At 38.4% G+C, this 16204-nt stretch overlaps 1 protein-coding gene across 2 annotated transcripts in view; it reads left to right on the forward strand.

Moving 5' to 3' along the window:
* The window catches only part of SEMA3D (semaphorin 3D), a 231829-nt gene that overhangs the window by 148050 nt on the left and 67575 nt on the right, over window positions 1-16204 (forward strand). For both annotated transcript variants that reach the window (XM_068276170.1, XM_068276171.1), the window contains exons 9-10: window positions 11071-11185; window positions 14099-14168. In XM_068276170.1, coding sequence (XP_068132271.1) covers window positions 11071-11185; window positions 14099-14168 — 185 coding nt within the window. The remainder of the gene's footprint in view (window positions 1-11070; window positions 11186-14098; window positions 14169-16204) is intronic.

Here is a 16204-nt window from a genome sequence, read left to right on the forward strand (position 1 = left end):
TTCTCATATTAGTCTTGCATTTTGAGACATGCACCAACCCATTGAGCATTCAGCTACTGCCAGTTTTCTTCAGCTACAGGGAAAAAAAAGACATAACCGCTGCTTTAGAAAGCTCATGAAGTTAATGAATAAACCTAGCTGGTGAAGACTATTATTTTCTGTAATGGTAGTTCAGACAATGAACAGAGAGAATTTTGCACTTCTTTTCTGTTAACTCACTTCTTTAGTAGAGTAGTAATAGAGTAGTAGAGGATCAAATAAATGAATAAATAAAAAAAAGCTCTTGAAGAGAATTGTTTGTTTCTACAAAGCAATGTAAAAAAGTACTGGGCTGAGGAAAACACCTGCCTCAGTATTAACTAGTGTCTGTCATCAGTATCAGTGTCTGAATCAGCTTACAGATTCTTTGAGGACCCTTTTACACATACACTTTTTCTGTGTTGCGTTACCCTTTAGGCATGCGGGGTAACGAAACAGCAATGAAAGTATATGAGGCCCAGTACACATATCGCGTTGCGACAGAAGCTTCTGATTGGCTGCCGACACATCGCGTTGTTACCATGCAAAGGTAAAGTGTTCACTGGCACTGCAGGCTAACAAGCCCTTCTGTCTTACCCACTAGTGCAAAATGACAATGCAGAACATAATCAGGATGGGCAGTCACTACAGAGGTGGAGTGGAGTAAAACCATATGGAAGTCCTGTAGAGCAGACAAACGGTGGCCGCAGACCTTCCCTAGTCTGTAGTGTGCGTCTCAGCAGCTGCAGACTAGGCTGCAGACCACTCTGCATCCGTGGGGACTGCACATCCCGATTTCGTTCTGCACTGTCATTTTGCACTGGTGGGTAAGACAGAAGGGTGTGTTAGCCCGCAGAATCGGTGAACACTTTTGTTACTTTCTGACTGATTAGAGCTGCTGGGCTGGGCTCATCACCGTGCTGCTATACTCTTTCCTGCTTAGTTGCTGCTACTTTTTGATTATGTTACCGTGTGATTTCCGTGGTGATGTAGTGGCAGCGGAATGCATTGAAGTCAATGCATGACTCAGAAATGTTAAATTTGTTGGTGGCAGCAGTGCAGTGCACATGTGAGGAGCGATGCAAATACGACAGGGAAGCCGGGAATCCCAGTGACATACTTCCTGTCCAGCAAGGTGCATGTGAGGGGTGAGGGGTGGCGATGGGTGGTCGAAAGGATGTGCAAGCAACATGCGGGGAAAGCAGCGCTATGCATATGAACTTGTTGGCACACTCTACCGCAGGGTTATATGAATGTTGATTTTGGTGTTGCGAAGCAAAAGGGGCGGAGCATCGCACCGCAACACCCAGCTCAAATGTAAAACTGACCTAAAGGTACAGTTACATGGATAGTTGCAGTTGAAAGGCTCATAGACAATTGCTCACTCCTGCAAAACTGCAGGAGGTTTGTGAGTAAGTGGAGGCATTTGGGACTAGCAGTGATAAAGTGATTGACCAGCTCTATACCCATACATGTGGCTCTGAGTGGACAACAGGTGCCTGACAGACATTTCATGCAGTGGCACCTGACCATTTGCAAAATGCTGCAAAAAGGCTTTCCACTTTGTCATGTAAAAAACAAGGAACACCAAGAACCCCAATAGTGTAATATGTACTAGTAAATGGTTACTAGATAGAGTAAATATTAATACTCACAAACCAGGGTTACCATTAGGCAACCACTGTAAAGGCAGATGGGGAGATTTTCCTGACCCCACTCAGGAATAAGAAGTCCCTCTCTGTAGATGAGAAAAAGGGGGTTCAACCCTCCACCCAGGGTGGACTCGATATTATGCAGGAGAACAGAGGCGCCAAAAGGATAAAAGTAAGCTAAATGAGCTTAAAAACCAAATTCTTGGTAAATAGAGTTGGCAGTGGTGGACTTACCTCCTCCAAGTAGACATACAACGACTGTAGTAAAGACAGTCAATATATTTTATTTATGAACTCCAAATATGCAACACGTTTCGCAGGTTTGATCCCGCTTCATCAGGCAATAACAACGGAGCAATAGCATATGTGGTCAGTAGAAGAGCCAGGCACCTCAGAAGTACATTTCTTCCAGAGTAAAATAAGCCATAAATTACTTTTCTCCTATGTTGCTGTCACTTACCGTAGGTAGTAGAAATCTGACAGAACTGACAGATTTTGGACTAGCTCATCTCCTCATGTGGGGTCACAGGGAATCGTTATGTCCAAAATGGATTTAGTGAATGGCAGTTGCTCTATGCAACTGCCAAAAAAGTGTATGGTGAGCAGGGAGGCTGGTCAGCATCTTTGTATAAATCTTTTTCAGGGAGTGTCTTTATAAAGAATAAAGTCCATGCTGAGAATCCCCTATGGAAAAATAGACTAGCCCAAAACCTGTTGGTAATGTCAGATTTCTACTACTACTACTGTAATGCCAGCAACATAGGAGAGAAGTAATTTATGGCTCATTTTACTCAGGAAGAAACGTACTTTTTATTTGTATGTGTTTTAAATGTTAAGATTTTTGCGATAGTTCCTTTTTAAAAAATAAGTAAATGTTAATAGTTTTATTAAAGCGGCTACGTGTCTTCCCTCCCTCCATGTCCATTTACCTCTTAATAAATTGGGATGGTTAAATCCATGTTATCCTCTTTGTTCTCACAATGCATAAATGGCAGAGGGTGAGGAAAACTAATGGTACTGACCATGGCTTTGGAGCTAGTAAGGTACAAGCTGTCATTGATCCAATCAGCAATTCGCTGTTTTTGAAGGATTTGTCATGCATCAGGTTTGGTCATGCAATGGGTCATGTAGTGATAGGCCAATACAATTGAACGAAAGTGTAGCCATGCTGGAGTATTCAGCCTTCAGTTAGCGCAGAAGACTATTACTGCCTTCACTGATCACATGGAGACCTTTAGCCGGGGCTCCAAAATCTTTCTGTTGGAACCTAAAAAATATCCCAGTGCTTATTGACTACACAGTTCAACATCCCCGGTATTCATCAGTGGGTTATATTTGGCTTGACTTGCATCTTTAAGACTTTTCAGTTTCATAATGTTAAAATCACACCCAGGAATAATCTGCATAAGCAAAGAACAGAGAGAACACTACATTAACGCAATGTATTTTATATTGTTCACTCTGATCCCGGTAAAGATCGATTGTATATTAATCAGGAAAACACATTATTTTTCAGATCAGTGTGGTCGGGTGGGAGAATTGGGCAGATAAAGAGCTTGAATGGGATGTTTCCTATAGCTTTGTAATGCATTGCAGATATACTGACCAATGCAACTATAGTAAGTGTACTGGTCAGATGAAAATTCCTTTGATCTGCTGACATCTGATAGAATATTGAGTTTTGCATGGAGGTTTTGGTGTAAACAATCAACATCATTAGATATCAATCATTTACTGGACTGAGTACTCAGCTAATGGTGTATAGTGGGCCTAATGCCATTCACCAAGCAATTCTGACCAAACACACATACAATATAACAGAGTGCTGATGCTGTCTCATATACCCATATGTAATATACAATACTGAGCAAGAGGGCACTAACCAGACAATATTCAACATTGAAATTAGCGTTCTGAGTCTGAAAAAGAACATAATGCCTAAAGCTTAATAAATCGAGGATTTGGCTCTCATTATAAGTCCTCCAGTGAAGGTATATGACACCATAATTATAGCGTTGCTCGTTATTTTAACAGTAACACATTACTAAAGTGCATTTTTTCCCTAAAGCCACCATTTAACCTTTAAACATTCTGTAAACTGTGAAATGGAGGATTTGTCTGAGAATATTCCAAACTACTTTCAGCTCTAAAGTGTGCTTCTCAAAGACATCATATAATACCCTGTTCCATTCTCGCAGTTGGTACGCGTTTATTGCCTGAGGACATATTTTTGGCAGAAGATCATTCTGTTTCATACAATAAAATAACTTTCAAGGCAAAAAATATCCCATTGATTGCAACATTTCCTCTATTTGTATAAAGAGGTACATTTTAAATCCGCCCGGTAACAGACATCAGAACTTCAGTGCTGTGTTTAGTGGTTTATTTCCCCAGAGCTGCTGATTATAAAGTCTATTGGCAGAGCTATGCTCTATGGTTTTCTGTGTTTGAATAAATGCATGTGATAGTGCCACTGGCTGGAGAGTCAAAATATTAGCTCTGCCAAATGTGTCTATTGTTTAAAATATATATCCCTTCTCTCCTGCCAGGTATATACCACAGTTCCAACATCTGGGGCATAATTTTACTTTTCCAGTCCAATGTCAAAGTGAATTTGATGTCTTAAGTATTTGATATTATTTTCATTCTGCTCAAGTTAATTATATGCTTATTATTCCTGCGCTATGGTATGCTTAAACACATACACTTACTTGGTCAAGACAGACTTGATATGACAAGCTATCTTCTTACTGCTTAAACATAACCAAACACCCTTCTCACATCCCTTCCGAAATCTGTCTAGTAAGTATGTTTCATTCGGAAAGGGCAAATAAAAAGTCGTGGTATGTTTGATAAATATAGGCTTTTGTCTGTTTATTATAGTTGCATTCTGGACATAATTAGGTGGAATAACCCAAGTAATGATCTTCATGATCATTTATTAATTATCTGGAAAGTTTCTGAGATAAATAGGTTTAAACATGTCATAGTAATTTGTTTGCCTGGGTCACAGGTCAATGCAAGTTATATGCAACAATCTACTAAACAAACCATCATTCCCAAATCGGTTGTTATGAGATTGCAGAGTTCTGTCAAAATGCATTTACTGACGTTTGTAGGAGAAGTGAAACAATAATATTTTTATAAAAATCATAGAAATATATTTGTATTTATATTGTTCATTTATATAGTGAGGACAAATTCCACATGGTTTTACAGAGTACATAAACCATTTAAATTGGTCCATTTCCCGAAGGTGTTTATAATCTAATGTTCTAACCGCAGTTCATATACAGCTGACATGCACACCAGGGTTGACTTTGACTGGATACCTTCCAACCACTGAGTGTGTAAGTAGTCAGACATATGCAGATTGTGACTATGCTGGAAATTAATTTTAGCGATATTCTGCATTGTGCATTCTGTAATAAGATACGTATGTATATATTTTATGTATATTTTGATGTAATAAAAATTCTGAAAAGCACAGCTCCAGGCAAATCTCTCTCTCTCATTCTCTCTCTCTCTCTCTCTCTCTCTCTCTCTCTCTCTCTCTCTCTCTCTCTCTCTCTCTCTCTCTCTCTCTCTCTCTCTCGCTCGCTCTCTCTCTTTTTCCCTTCAGCATAAAGTGCTAACAAAAAGCAAAAATAACCCCAACCACCACCTATGCTGCTGAAATGTTTTGTAGCACAGATTGGCAGACTTCGCATTAGCCCACTGTTACTTCTATGCCTATTTGCATACATTTAAAAAGAGCACTGTGTTAATTTGGCCTCAGAGGAAAGCAGCTAATAGAATGTTGGTAACATTTCTAATATTATACTACTGGGTAGTGTGTAATTCTGGTAGTAGAATATAGGTAATTTTTACCGATATTTACCTATCACCTAACCCATTTTCTCACTTGAACCCTATCTCTAATTTTTAACTCATGGGGGCCCAATTATAAAAAAGTCAAACAAAAAAATGTTTTTGTTCTATATATTTCTTTTAATCAAACGCACTATAAAATTAAAGGGTGTTGATCAGTAGTATAATCATTGTACTGTAATAACCTAAAATGCCACAACCTTCAGAAAAAGCATTGGTATGCAGCCGATAGACTTTTTTTTTAATAACTCTGCAAGAAACATGAGACTGGAAAATAGAGCGTTTGAAACAAAAGCCACTGCCTATGGGTGTACATGTAATAAAGGCGCCTACAAAAACGTGCCGGATATTGCCGCTAGTAGAATATCGATAAAATAACTAATATTATATTACTTAATTCCGATCTAATCTATACCAATATTTTTCTATGACCTAACCTAACCCTACTCTCACACAGAACCTTCCCTTTACCGATACCTAGCCCTTAACCCTTCCTCTACCAATTCCTAAACCTTAACCCACCCTCTACCGATGCCTAACCTTTAATCCTCCCTAGTGTTGTCTTACCCTTAACCCTCCCCCTGTAGTGCCTAACCCTTACCCACCCCCCACCACCACCGCAAAAGCTGAGATTAGCGACATTACAGGGATTTTTGGGTACCCAGAGGCTTCTTTCCTATTGCCATTATATGAATTGCCCTATAATTTTCATATTGAGACTTCCACCATGTGATTTTTGTATTGAGACTTCCATTTTTGCTATGCTTTTTGTATTGAGTCTTTGACTAAATGATTTTTGTATTGAGATAGGAAGCTATTGCCATTATATGAATTTCCCTATGATTTTTATATTAAGACTTCCTATACCTAATATTATGTGCTCTTATTATACTGTGTGGGCCGCAAAAAGCCACTAACAAGTTTGTGCTCTGTGTGCCCTTTTTACCTGCTTCAGCCTATGGCATGCTTTACTTTGATTCTAGTGTGATCAGCTCTTACAAATGTATCAATATGAGGATCATAATTTTTGTGTGCTGTTTTCTGCTGTAACTGGTGATCAAAACCAAAATGGTAATCCGGTATAAAAGTAGACATCATTCAGGGGCAAGCCCAGGATGTTCAAGGGGGGATTCTTGAAAGGTCTCCCTCAGCCCTGCACAATACAGTATAATAATGTGGTAGGACATCATGCTGGGTGCAAATAATGCAATTTCCCACCCAACTGACAGGATCTTACAGTTATTTCCTGAATGTCTGATCTGCTCCCGATCGACAACAGGATCGATCAGGAGCAGTTTGGATACAGATAATAATGAGGACAGCCGACATTGGTAATAAAGAGGAAAGTGAAGCATTCACACAGCAGAAGCACAGGGCTGTGCTCATACCTGGCGCTGTTAAGTTCCTCAGAGCTACTCCATGCTCTGTACACACGCTGCTGCTCCATGCTCTGTACACACGCTGCTGCTACATGCTCTGGACATGCTGCTGCTCCATCCAAAGTCAACTTTAGCAAGGAAAGAAATGGGGCAGTGCTGTGAGCTACAGGATACCTGCAGATATTCTGGTGTCTCAACTTGTGCCTGTACCGGCCCTGGTCTGAGGGGAGGATTCTGGGCAGCTGTAATCCCCCTTGCGTTTGCCTATGTCATTCCAGCTAATTAATAAAATTATAATATTTTAAAGATACAATAGCAGTTATTCTGGTGATAGGCAGCCCTAAATCTGATTTAATAGCACATGTATAAAGAGTTTTATGTGGGAACAAGAAAGCTCATTTAATATTTGATACATGAACAGAGAAGCACTATGTACACAACTCCTAGGATCTTCAGTCTCTTATCAGAGTTCAGGAACAGTATATTTATATCCACACTCAAGAATGCTGCTTTTATTACACTTATCTGCCGTGTAGTGTGCAGCATTGCACAAGCCTGTACTATATATACGTATGTGACATATATTAGATTTCAAGTGTAAACACCAAAAGTGCTAATGATATCTAAGCCTCATGTGGACATGAATCCTTATTATATATTGCTGCAATCATTCCAGACAGTATTTCTGGCTGCTTTGGGAGTGTTAGTTGATAAGCTATAAAGCAGTAATGAATAGCTTGTGAAATCCAAACAACGTACTGGCTTATCATTGTGTTGTCTAAATTACATTAAAGTTCCTTGGTCTTCAGTTCTGGAAGAAAGACTCAAGGACAAATTGTTGGCAATAAACATGCAATCAGCAGTTATGTATAATCCTAAAAATTAAAGAGAAATTCCTTAACCATGCTTTATTCTTTCAAATGTAAGCTATACATAATGGCACGTTTCTCAAGGTTAACATCAATGACTGCTGCGGGTTTGAGGTGTTATATGTTGGTTTGTCAACATAAATTCATATTATTAGATTATAAAAATAGGTATCATTTATAATGAAAAATCCTAGATAGACTTTATACAAGCAGCAGATAACTGTTGCCCATTGAAGTCATTTATATGACTTGACCATGAGCTGAAGCCATTATGCCTTATGTGACATCCTGAACTGCAGTACAATGGGTTTGATTAATGAAACAGGTAAAATTGCCATCCGCAGATAGCACATGGCAATTCTTACCAGTTACGTAGTGTGCATTGCACAAATAGCTCAGCTCGTGTTGCTTAGGTAATTTTCCTTGTGGTGGCCATACACTTGTTAGATTAGCATCAGATAGATCATCACATAGATTTCTGATCTATCTGATGTATTTAGGAACATTTTTTACTAGGAACAGATTTCCAATAGATTTCAGTGTGATATCTATTGAAAATCGATCTGATGGCTTTTTTTGCCATCAGATTTCCATTAGGTCCAATGCAAAATGATAAGCAATCTCAACAGATCGACCTAGATTTTCCAGCATGTCAGATTGATTGAAATCAATCGAAATCGGCCGCAACTCGATCAGCCGGTCAATCGATTTGCGATCGATCGACCGATTTATATCGATCGATCGCCTGCTAATTGGCTCAGTGTATGGGACCCTTTATAACTCTATGCAAAAGGATTCAAGCAGGACACACTGAGATTTTACAGGGTTCTTATGAATGTGTATTGATTTCGGATAGCAGAAAAAGTTATTCCCATTTCCAACATGTTTTGTACAATCTCGTCAAACAGCATAAAAATATCGTAAAATCCCTACAACTTTATTGTTGAAAATATCAATAAGAACAGAATGTGAAAGGGAGGGGAGACGTAGTTAAAAAAAACAAAACACCTGCCATGTGATGACTTGGATTGTGGCCTTCAACCTTTTATTCTATGAATCTAGTTTTGGTTCTATTGGAAAATAAAGTTAAAAATACTGATAATTACATTTATGCATTTAGGTTTTAAAATTAAAGTGTAATGGAATTTACTTTCTTATCCTATAAATTCCTCTGAGGTGTGGGCCTCACACGTACACACCATGCAGCTTATTGACAGAAGGTGTTTAAATTGTGTACTTGGCCACTTAGGGATAGTTGACAGTGCTCAATTGTGGGGCAGTCTGGCAGAATAATTCTGCATGTTAGCTCACTGCTTATACAATTCTATGGGGCTGATCACAGTACTGCGTTGTAACAGATCGCGTTATTCTAACTCGCTGCATGCAGCCTTTGTAATAAAGTATATGTCCAGACTTCATTGCAGTTCACAATTATTATAATGTATGTATTATGCAATTTACCATTGTGACCCTAGCCTAACCCCACCTTTTGGGGATGGGTTTCAGGGTGGGAAACTCCCTACTAATATCCAAAAAGTAGGTTATATTATGATCATAACAACCAATTAGACTCCACCTATTACTTTTGTTTATGTGTTAAAAAAAAGTTAAATTTTACCTATTATTTAAAGACTACAAATATATATATATCTCTTTCCCTCAGCTTGTCTCATAAACCTGACCTTTTACTGGACTTGTGTTATTACATTTGCTTATTCAACTGACATAAAATAATCATAGCCCAGAACTTCAGTACATGATGTGAACTTATCAGACTGGAGAACATTATTGTATTCACTTGCACATTTCTGCGGTTGTGTTCTGTGTAAGCTTGAATGTCCTGCATACTGAGCTGAGAGTCATATATGGTATTGCACATTGTTGTATGTACATAAATGATTTACAGAATGTACACATCATGCAACCACAAACACAATAAGAACACAATTCAAGACATTTCATAAAGGAATATAAATCATTTATCATTTTTCAAGTAACACATGATGAAAGCTGAACTACTGAACATCTGGGCTGGTTAAAGATGTATTACTTTATAATAAACCACAGACAAACATTCTGAATTGTTAAGAGTCTGTGTATTTGTTTTTCTCAGAATTAATGTATGGCTTAAAGGAATACTATCGATACCCAAGTGTTCTAAAATGACAAAGTAGCTGTGTAAACCTTTTCCTACTTTTCATGTTAAATATCAGAGGCAAAAGCTGTAATTTATTGAGGGTAGGATTTAGCTATATTGGGACAAATCAATTGCAGAAGGGGTGTCTGCTTCAATGCACAGCCAGAGTTGCATATCAGACTACAGAAAGCAAATATCAAAATATCAAACTCTGAAAGCAAAAACAATATGAAAAAGCTGTGACAATTAGTTACATTTCCTCTGCTCTCTTCAGACAGGTCAGTCAGAAACACAGGACACAGGAGCTGCAGCTGTTGGGAGCTCTCTCTCTGTCACACACAGAGCTACACATAGAGTTAACTGATCAAGTGTGAGGGGAATTTCCCCTCTCCTCATGGCTCAGTCAGCCGTCAGTTTCGGCGTCAGTAAACTTTGAATGTATTTTGCTAACAGTAAACAAAGAAGTTGCTACTAAAATGTATACATCAGTACTTAGCAGCACTTCCCAAACAATTCCTGTGTCAATTGAAAAAAATATGTGAATCGATAGTATTACTTTAATGGGTCATCATGTAGAAAAACTGAGAAATGAGTGTGCACTGTGCATGATCCCTTGACAGAAACACTTGACTGAGACATACGCTGAATCGGAAGTATTGAGCTAAAGCAGGGTAGTCAAACTCAATCACGAAAGGGACCAAAATTATCAAAATGAAGTTACGTGCCACATGTTCAGTAAACATTAATCTTATCAAACTGTCAATGTTCCAACCAGAAATATGAATTTGAAAAGCTTACAACAACCTTTTCCCTTCGAATACTAAATTATAAAAAAAAACCATTTTGTTCAAAAATAATGGGTCTGACAAACCCAACAACTTAATGACATTAAGCAAAACATAATTATTGGCATACATACAAAATGGTCACTTATGTGTTATTTGGCCAGATTTCTGCCACGTTTCCCCAGGTCATTGACTCAATGTCTGGTTTTATTTCTTGGACTATGGCAGTCCACAAAACAGTGTGGAGCTTGTCATCGGTGATGTGTGATCTGTGCTGGTTCTTGTTTAGATTACGATATTGTTTATTTTAAGAAGAAAAATATTTTTCATGTTTCTTCTCATCATTTTTTTTCTCCCCAGAATGATATTGGTGGCCAGCGCAGCCTAATAAATAAATGGACCACATTTTTAAAAGCACGTTTGGTGTGTTCTATACCAGGACCAGATGGAGGAGACACATATTTTGATGAACTGCGTAAGTTGTTGGCAATCCTTCTCATCATTCAGCTTCAGAGATACACATCAAATATGTTGAGTTTTTATCAGGCTGATATTCAGCGGAGATTGTTATCTGCTCATATGAAATTTTAGCTCATGGCTTCAGGAAAGAATCTCTCAAACTCATCTTGTTGATATACTGCAGTGTCAGAAAAACTTTTATTGATAGGGTTAAACAAGCATTTATGTCAGACATGCTTTACTGTGTTCGAGGTGTTCCAGTAGCTCACAGCCACTGCATGACAAGTGTAGACTGATCTGGACACCTGTCTGATCTCTGCTGCTCGTGGGTCTATGCTGTTTAAAAGGTTTGATATTCTTGTTTGAAACCAATTTTTGTCTTTAATATTATTATTATTATTATTATTTAGTATTTATATAGCGCCGACATATTATGCAGCACTGTACAGTGTATATATATATATATATATATATATATCTTGCCACTAACTGTCCCTCAAAGATGCTCACAATCTTATCCCTACCATTGCCATATGTCTATATTATGTAGTGTAAGTACTGTAGTCTAGGGCCAATTTTTTAGGGGGAGCCAATTAACTTATCCGTATGTTTTTGGAATGTGGGAGGAAACCGGAGTGCTCGGAGGAAACCCACACAGACACGGAGAGACCATACAAACTCTTTGCAGATAGTGCCCTGGCTGGGATTCGAACCAGGGACCCAGCGCTGCAAGGCGAGAGAGCTAACCACTACGCCACCGTGCTGCCCAATATTACATATTTTAAAATGTATGTAGGCTCTACATACATTTGTTTTAGAAGAAATATCATACCTTTAATTTGAATATATTTCTAGATACATTCTGAATCTTGAAGGATTATCAACATTAGTATTCCTCAGGTGACAGTTTAAAGGGATACTTAAAGGAATACTATCAATACCCAAGTGTTATAAAATGACAATGTACAAATAATGTCTAAGTAGCTGTGTAAACATTTTCCTATTTTTCATGTTAAATATCAGAGGCAAAAGCTTTAATTAACTGTGTGTAGGGTTTAGCTCTATTGGGACAAATCATTCACAGAAGGGGTGTCTGCTTCATTGCACAGCCAGTGTTGTTTTTTGCATATCAGACTACAGAGTATTTTTCCCTGAAAGCCAAAAAATTTGTGAATTGAGGCCATTGGGCTTAACACACAATACAGTGGAAACTCTTCTAACAGTTAACCTGTATTGCCACTCTTTTAACGTGAATGCAAACGTTAAAGGGGCTGAAAGGAGATGCTTGAAATATTAGAGACTACTAATCCATATAAACAGTTCTACCCTGCACAGCTGCTACTGGCCATGTGATCAAAACTTAAGTGCCCTTTCAACCCATGGTCATAGTGTTGAGCTGCATCGAACAAATGCAAATGTAATAAGAGTCCTATTACATCGATTGCAGTGCGGTGGGTTCTGATTTAGCAATGTGCATTTATAGGATCATGTGCGCATTTACAACAGAAGTGACTCATACTTGCATGGTACTGTATGATTCACTGTAGGGGCGATGCTATGCTATGCAATGTTAAAGAGGAACTCCAGTGAAAATATTGTAATAAAAAAAGTGTATAAATGATTTAGTCAGTGTTTGCCCATTGTAAAATATTTTAAATCCCTGATTTATGTTCGGACATTTATCACATGGTGACATGTTTTACTGCTGGCAAGTGATGTAGCTGCTGCTTGCTGTTTTGGCAGTTGGAAACAGCTGGAAACAGCTATTTCCCACAATGCAACAGGGTTCACAGACAGGAAACTGCCTAGAGTACGTACTCAGAATTTCTTTGTGGAAGGGGTTTCACCACAATATCAGCCTAACAGCGCCCCCTGATGGTCTGTTTGTGAAAAGGAACAGATTTCTCATGTAAAAGGGGGTATCAGCTACTGATTGGGATAAAGTTCAATTCTTGGTCGGAGTTTCTCTTTAAAGTGCAATGTGACTTTTCAGCAATGTTGCAGTATGCTTAAATAGTAATTGCACAGCAACAGATTCTACATAGTGTGTAAGGAGCCTTAAGACATTATTTTTAGCTAGAGAAATCTCATTTCACATGATAGACATGTGAGCATTATGATTACTGGGTAATTTCATGGTGTTCTTAGGTGTGTGCTAGACACGGGCTATAAAGGGAATCTGCAGTAAAACTGCCTGTATAATAAACAAGGAAGTAAAGAAGCATTTTTAGTGGACACTGTGTCATGTTTGACAGAGGTTTGCTTTGTAGACATGTCAATGGGGCTGCTTCTTGCTCACTTCACAATCACTAGTGAGGAGTTGCCCAAAATATATTTACATTACCTGAATAGACTCGCTATCAACAGAAACAATGCTTATCTTATCAACTTATATGCTGCCTGTAGCATTTCAGCTAGCAGTGGTATACCATCATTTCCAATACTTTTTTTTACAGTCCGATTAACCTGAACTTTTGGAGCAGTGTAACAATATACAGCAACAAAAGTTGCTGTAAGTAGATTATATTATAATTAGCAAGGATCAATGAGATGCTTCTAATTTCTGATTGCAGAAAATATTAATGCTGATTATATGTAGCTTAGAAGTTGACCAATTAAAACTGTTGTAGTGTTACCTTTGAATGCTCTGTATTCTGGCAGTTCTGTGCTGTGTTTGTTTGTTTTTCAATAAATAAAACTATGTTGAAAAAAAAAACCCCTGTAGGACTTGAATTTGATTGGCCCTGTTCTGATCTGCATTAAATGCGCATGCCAACCAGAATTAATAGCATCTTATTGACATAATTATAATACCATGACAATAATGACAAAGTAATTACAATGTATTAAACAATTTTAAGAGAATTCTTTGACACACTGAATTATACTGTAATACTGAGTTTTTGTGATCATATTTTTACATTTACAGAAGATATATTTTTACTGCCAACCAAAGATGAGAGGAATCCAGTTGTGTATGGAATTTTCACTACTACAAGGTATAGATTCAGATAAATGCATGTTTGTTTGTTACTAAAACTGTCAAACAACAAAGCGCCAGTGTTATGTACATGGAAATTGTTTATCTTTATTAAATTAGTATGTACCATAGGTTTTCTAAGGATGCATTTACAGTGGGCATTGCATTCCTTATAACAGCAGTGGATCGGGAAAGTGGTGCTGTGCGTTATCCGCGCTTCTTGTCACATACAGTAGAGTACATAGTTACATAGTTACATAGTTATTTTGGCTGAAAAAAGACATACGTCCATCGAGTTCAACCAGTACAAAGTACAACTCCAGCCCGTCCCCCACATACCCCTGTTGATCCAGAGGAAGGCGAAAAAAACCCCACCAGGCATGGTCCAATTAGCCCCAAATGGGAAAAATTCCTTCCTGACTCCAGATGGCAATCAGATAAAATCCCTGGATCAACATCATTAGGCATAACCTAGTAATTGTAGCCATGGATGTCTTTCAACGCAAGGAAAGCATCTAAGCCCCCTTTAAATGCAGGTATAGAGTTTGCCATAACGACTTCCTGTGGCAATGCATTCCACATCTTAACCACTCTTACTGTAAAGAACCCTTTCCTAAATAAATGGCTAAAACGTTTTTCCTCCATGCGCAGCTCATGTCCTCTAGTCCTTTGAGAAGGCCTAGGGACAAAAAGCTCATCCGCCAAGCTATTATATTGCCCTCTAATGTATTTATACATGTTAATTAGATCTCCTCTAAGGCGTCTTTTCTCTAGACTAAATAAACCCAGTTTATCTAACCTTTCTTGGTAAGCGAGACCTTCCATCCCACGTATCAATTTTGTAGCTCGTTTCTGCACCTGCTCTAAAACTGCAATATCTTTTTTGTAATGTGGTGCCCAGAACTGAATTCCATATTCCAAATGTGGCCTTACTAGAGAGTTAAACAGGGGCAATATTATGCTAGCATCTCGAGTTTTTATTTCCCTTTTAATGCATGCCAAAATTTTGTTCGCTTTAGCTGCAGCGGCTTGGCATTGAGTACGATTATTTAACTTGTTGTCGATGAGTACTCCTAAGTCCTTCTCCAAGTTTGATGTTCCCAACTGTATCCCATTTATTTTATATGGTGCTAGACCATTGGTACGACCAAAATGCATGACTTTACATTTGTCAACATTGAATTTCATCTGCCATGTATGTGCCCATATAGCCATCCTATCCAGATCCTGTTGCAATATGACACTATCTTCCTGAGAGTTGATGATTCTGCACAATTTTGTATCATCTGCAAAAATAGCAACATTGCTCACTACTGCATCTACTAGGTCATTAATAAATAAATTGAAGAGCACTGGACCCAGTACAGACCCCTGTGGGACCCCACTGCTAACAGTCTCCCATTTTGAGTACGATCCATTGACCACAACTCTTTGTTTTCTTTCCATTAGCCAGTTCCCTATCCATGCACACAAACTCTTCCCCAGTCCTTGCATCCTCAACTTTTGCACCAGACTTCTGTGGGGAACAGTGTCGAAGGCCTTTGCAAAGTCCAAGTATATCACATCTACAGCATTCCCAATATCCATATTAGCATTCACTACCTCATAAAAGCTGAGCATGTTAGTCAAACAGGACCTGTCTTTAGTAAACCCATGTTGATGCTGAGAAATAAGATTATTTTCTACTATGAAGTCATGTATAGTATCTCTTAGTAACCCCTCAAATAGTTTGCATACAACTGATGTTAAGCTTACAGGTCTATAATTTCCTGGATCAGATTTTTTGCCCTTCTTAAATAATGGGAAAACGTGGGCTGTACGCCAATCCACTGGGACTCTGCCAGTTGCAAGAGAGTCACAAAAAATAAGATAAAGGGGCTTAGCTATAACTGAACTTAATTCTCTTAGGACCCGAGGATGCATGCCATCCGGGCCAGGTGCCTTGTCTATTTTTAATTTATTTAGTCTTGCCTTTACTTCTTCCTGCGTTAAGTATTTAATATTACAGTTAGAAGATTGAGACTCTTCTGCCTCTGTAATTTGCAACAGTGCTGT

Source organism: Hyperolius riggenbachi, chromosome 3, assembly GCF_040937935.1.
Source record: "Hyperolius riggenbachi isolate aHypRig1 chromosome 3, aHypRig1.pri, whole genome shotgun sequence".
In the NCBI taxonomy this organism is placed as follows: Eukaryota; Metazoa; Chordata; class Amphibia; order Anura; family Hyperoliidae; genus Hyperolius; species Hyperolius riggenbachi.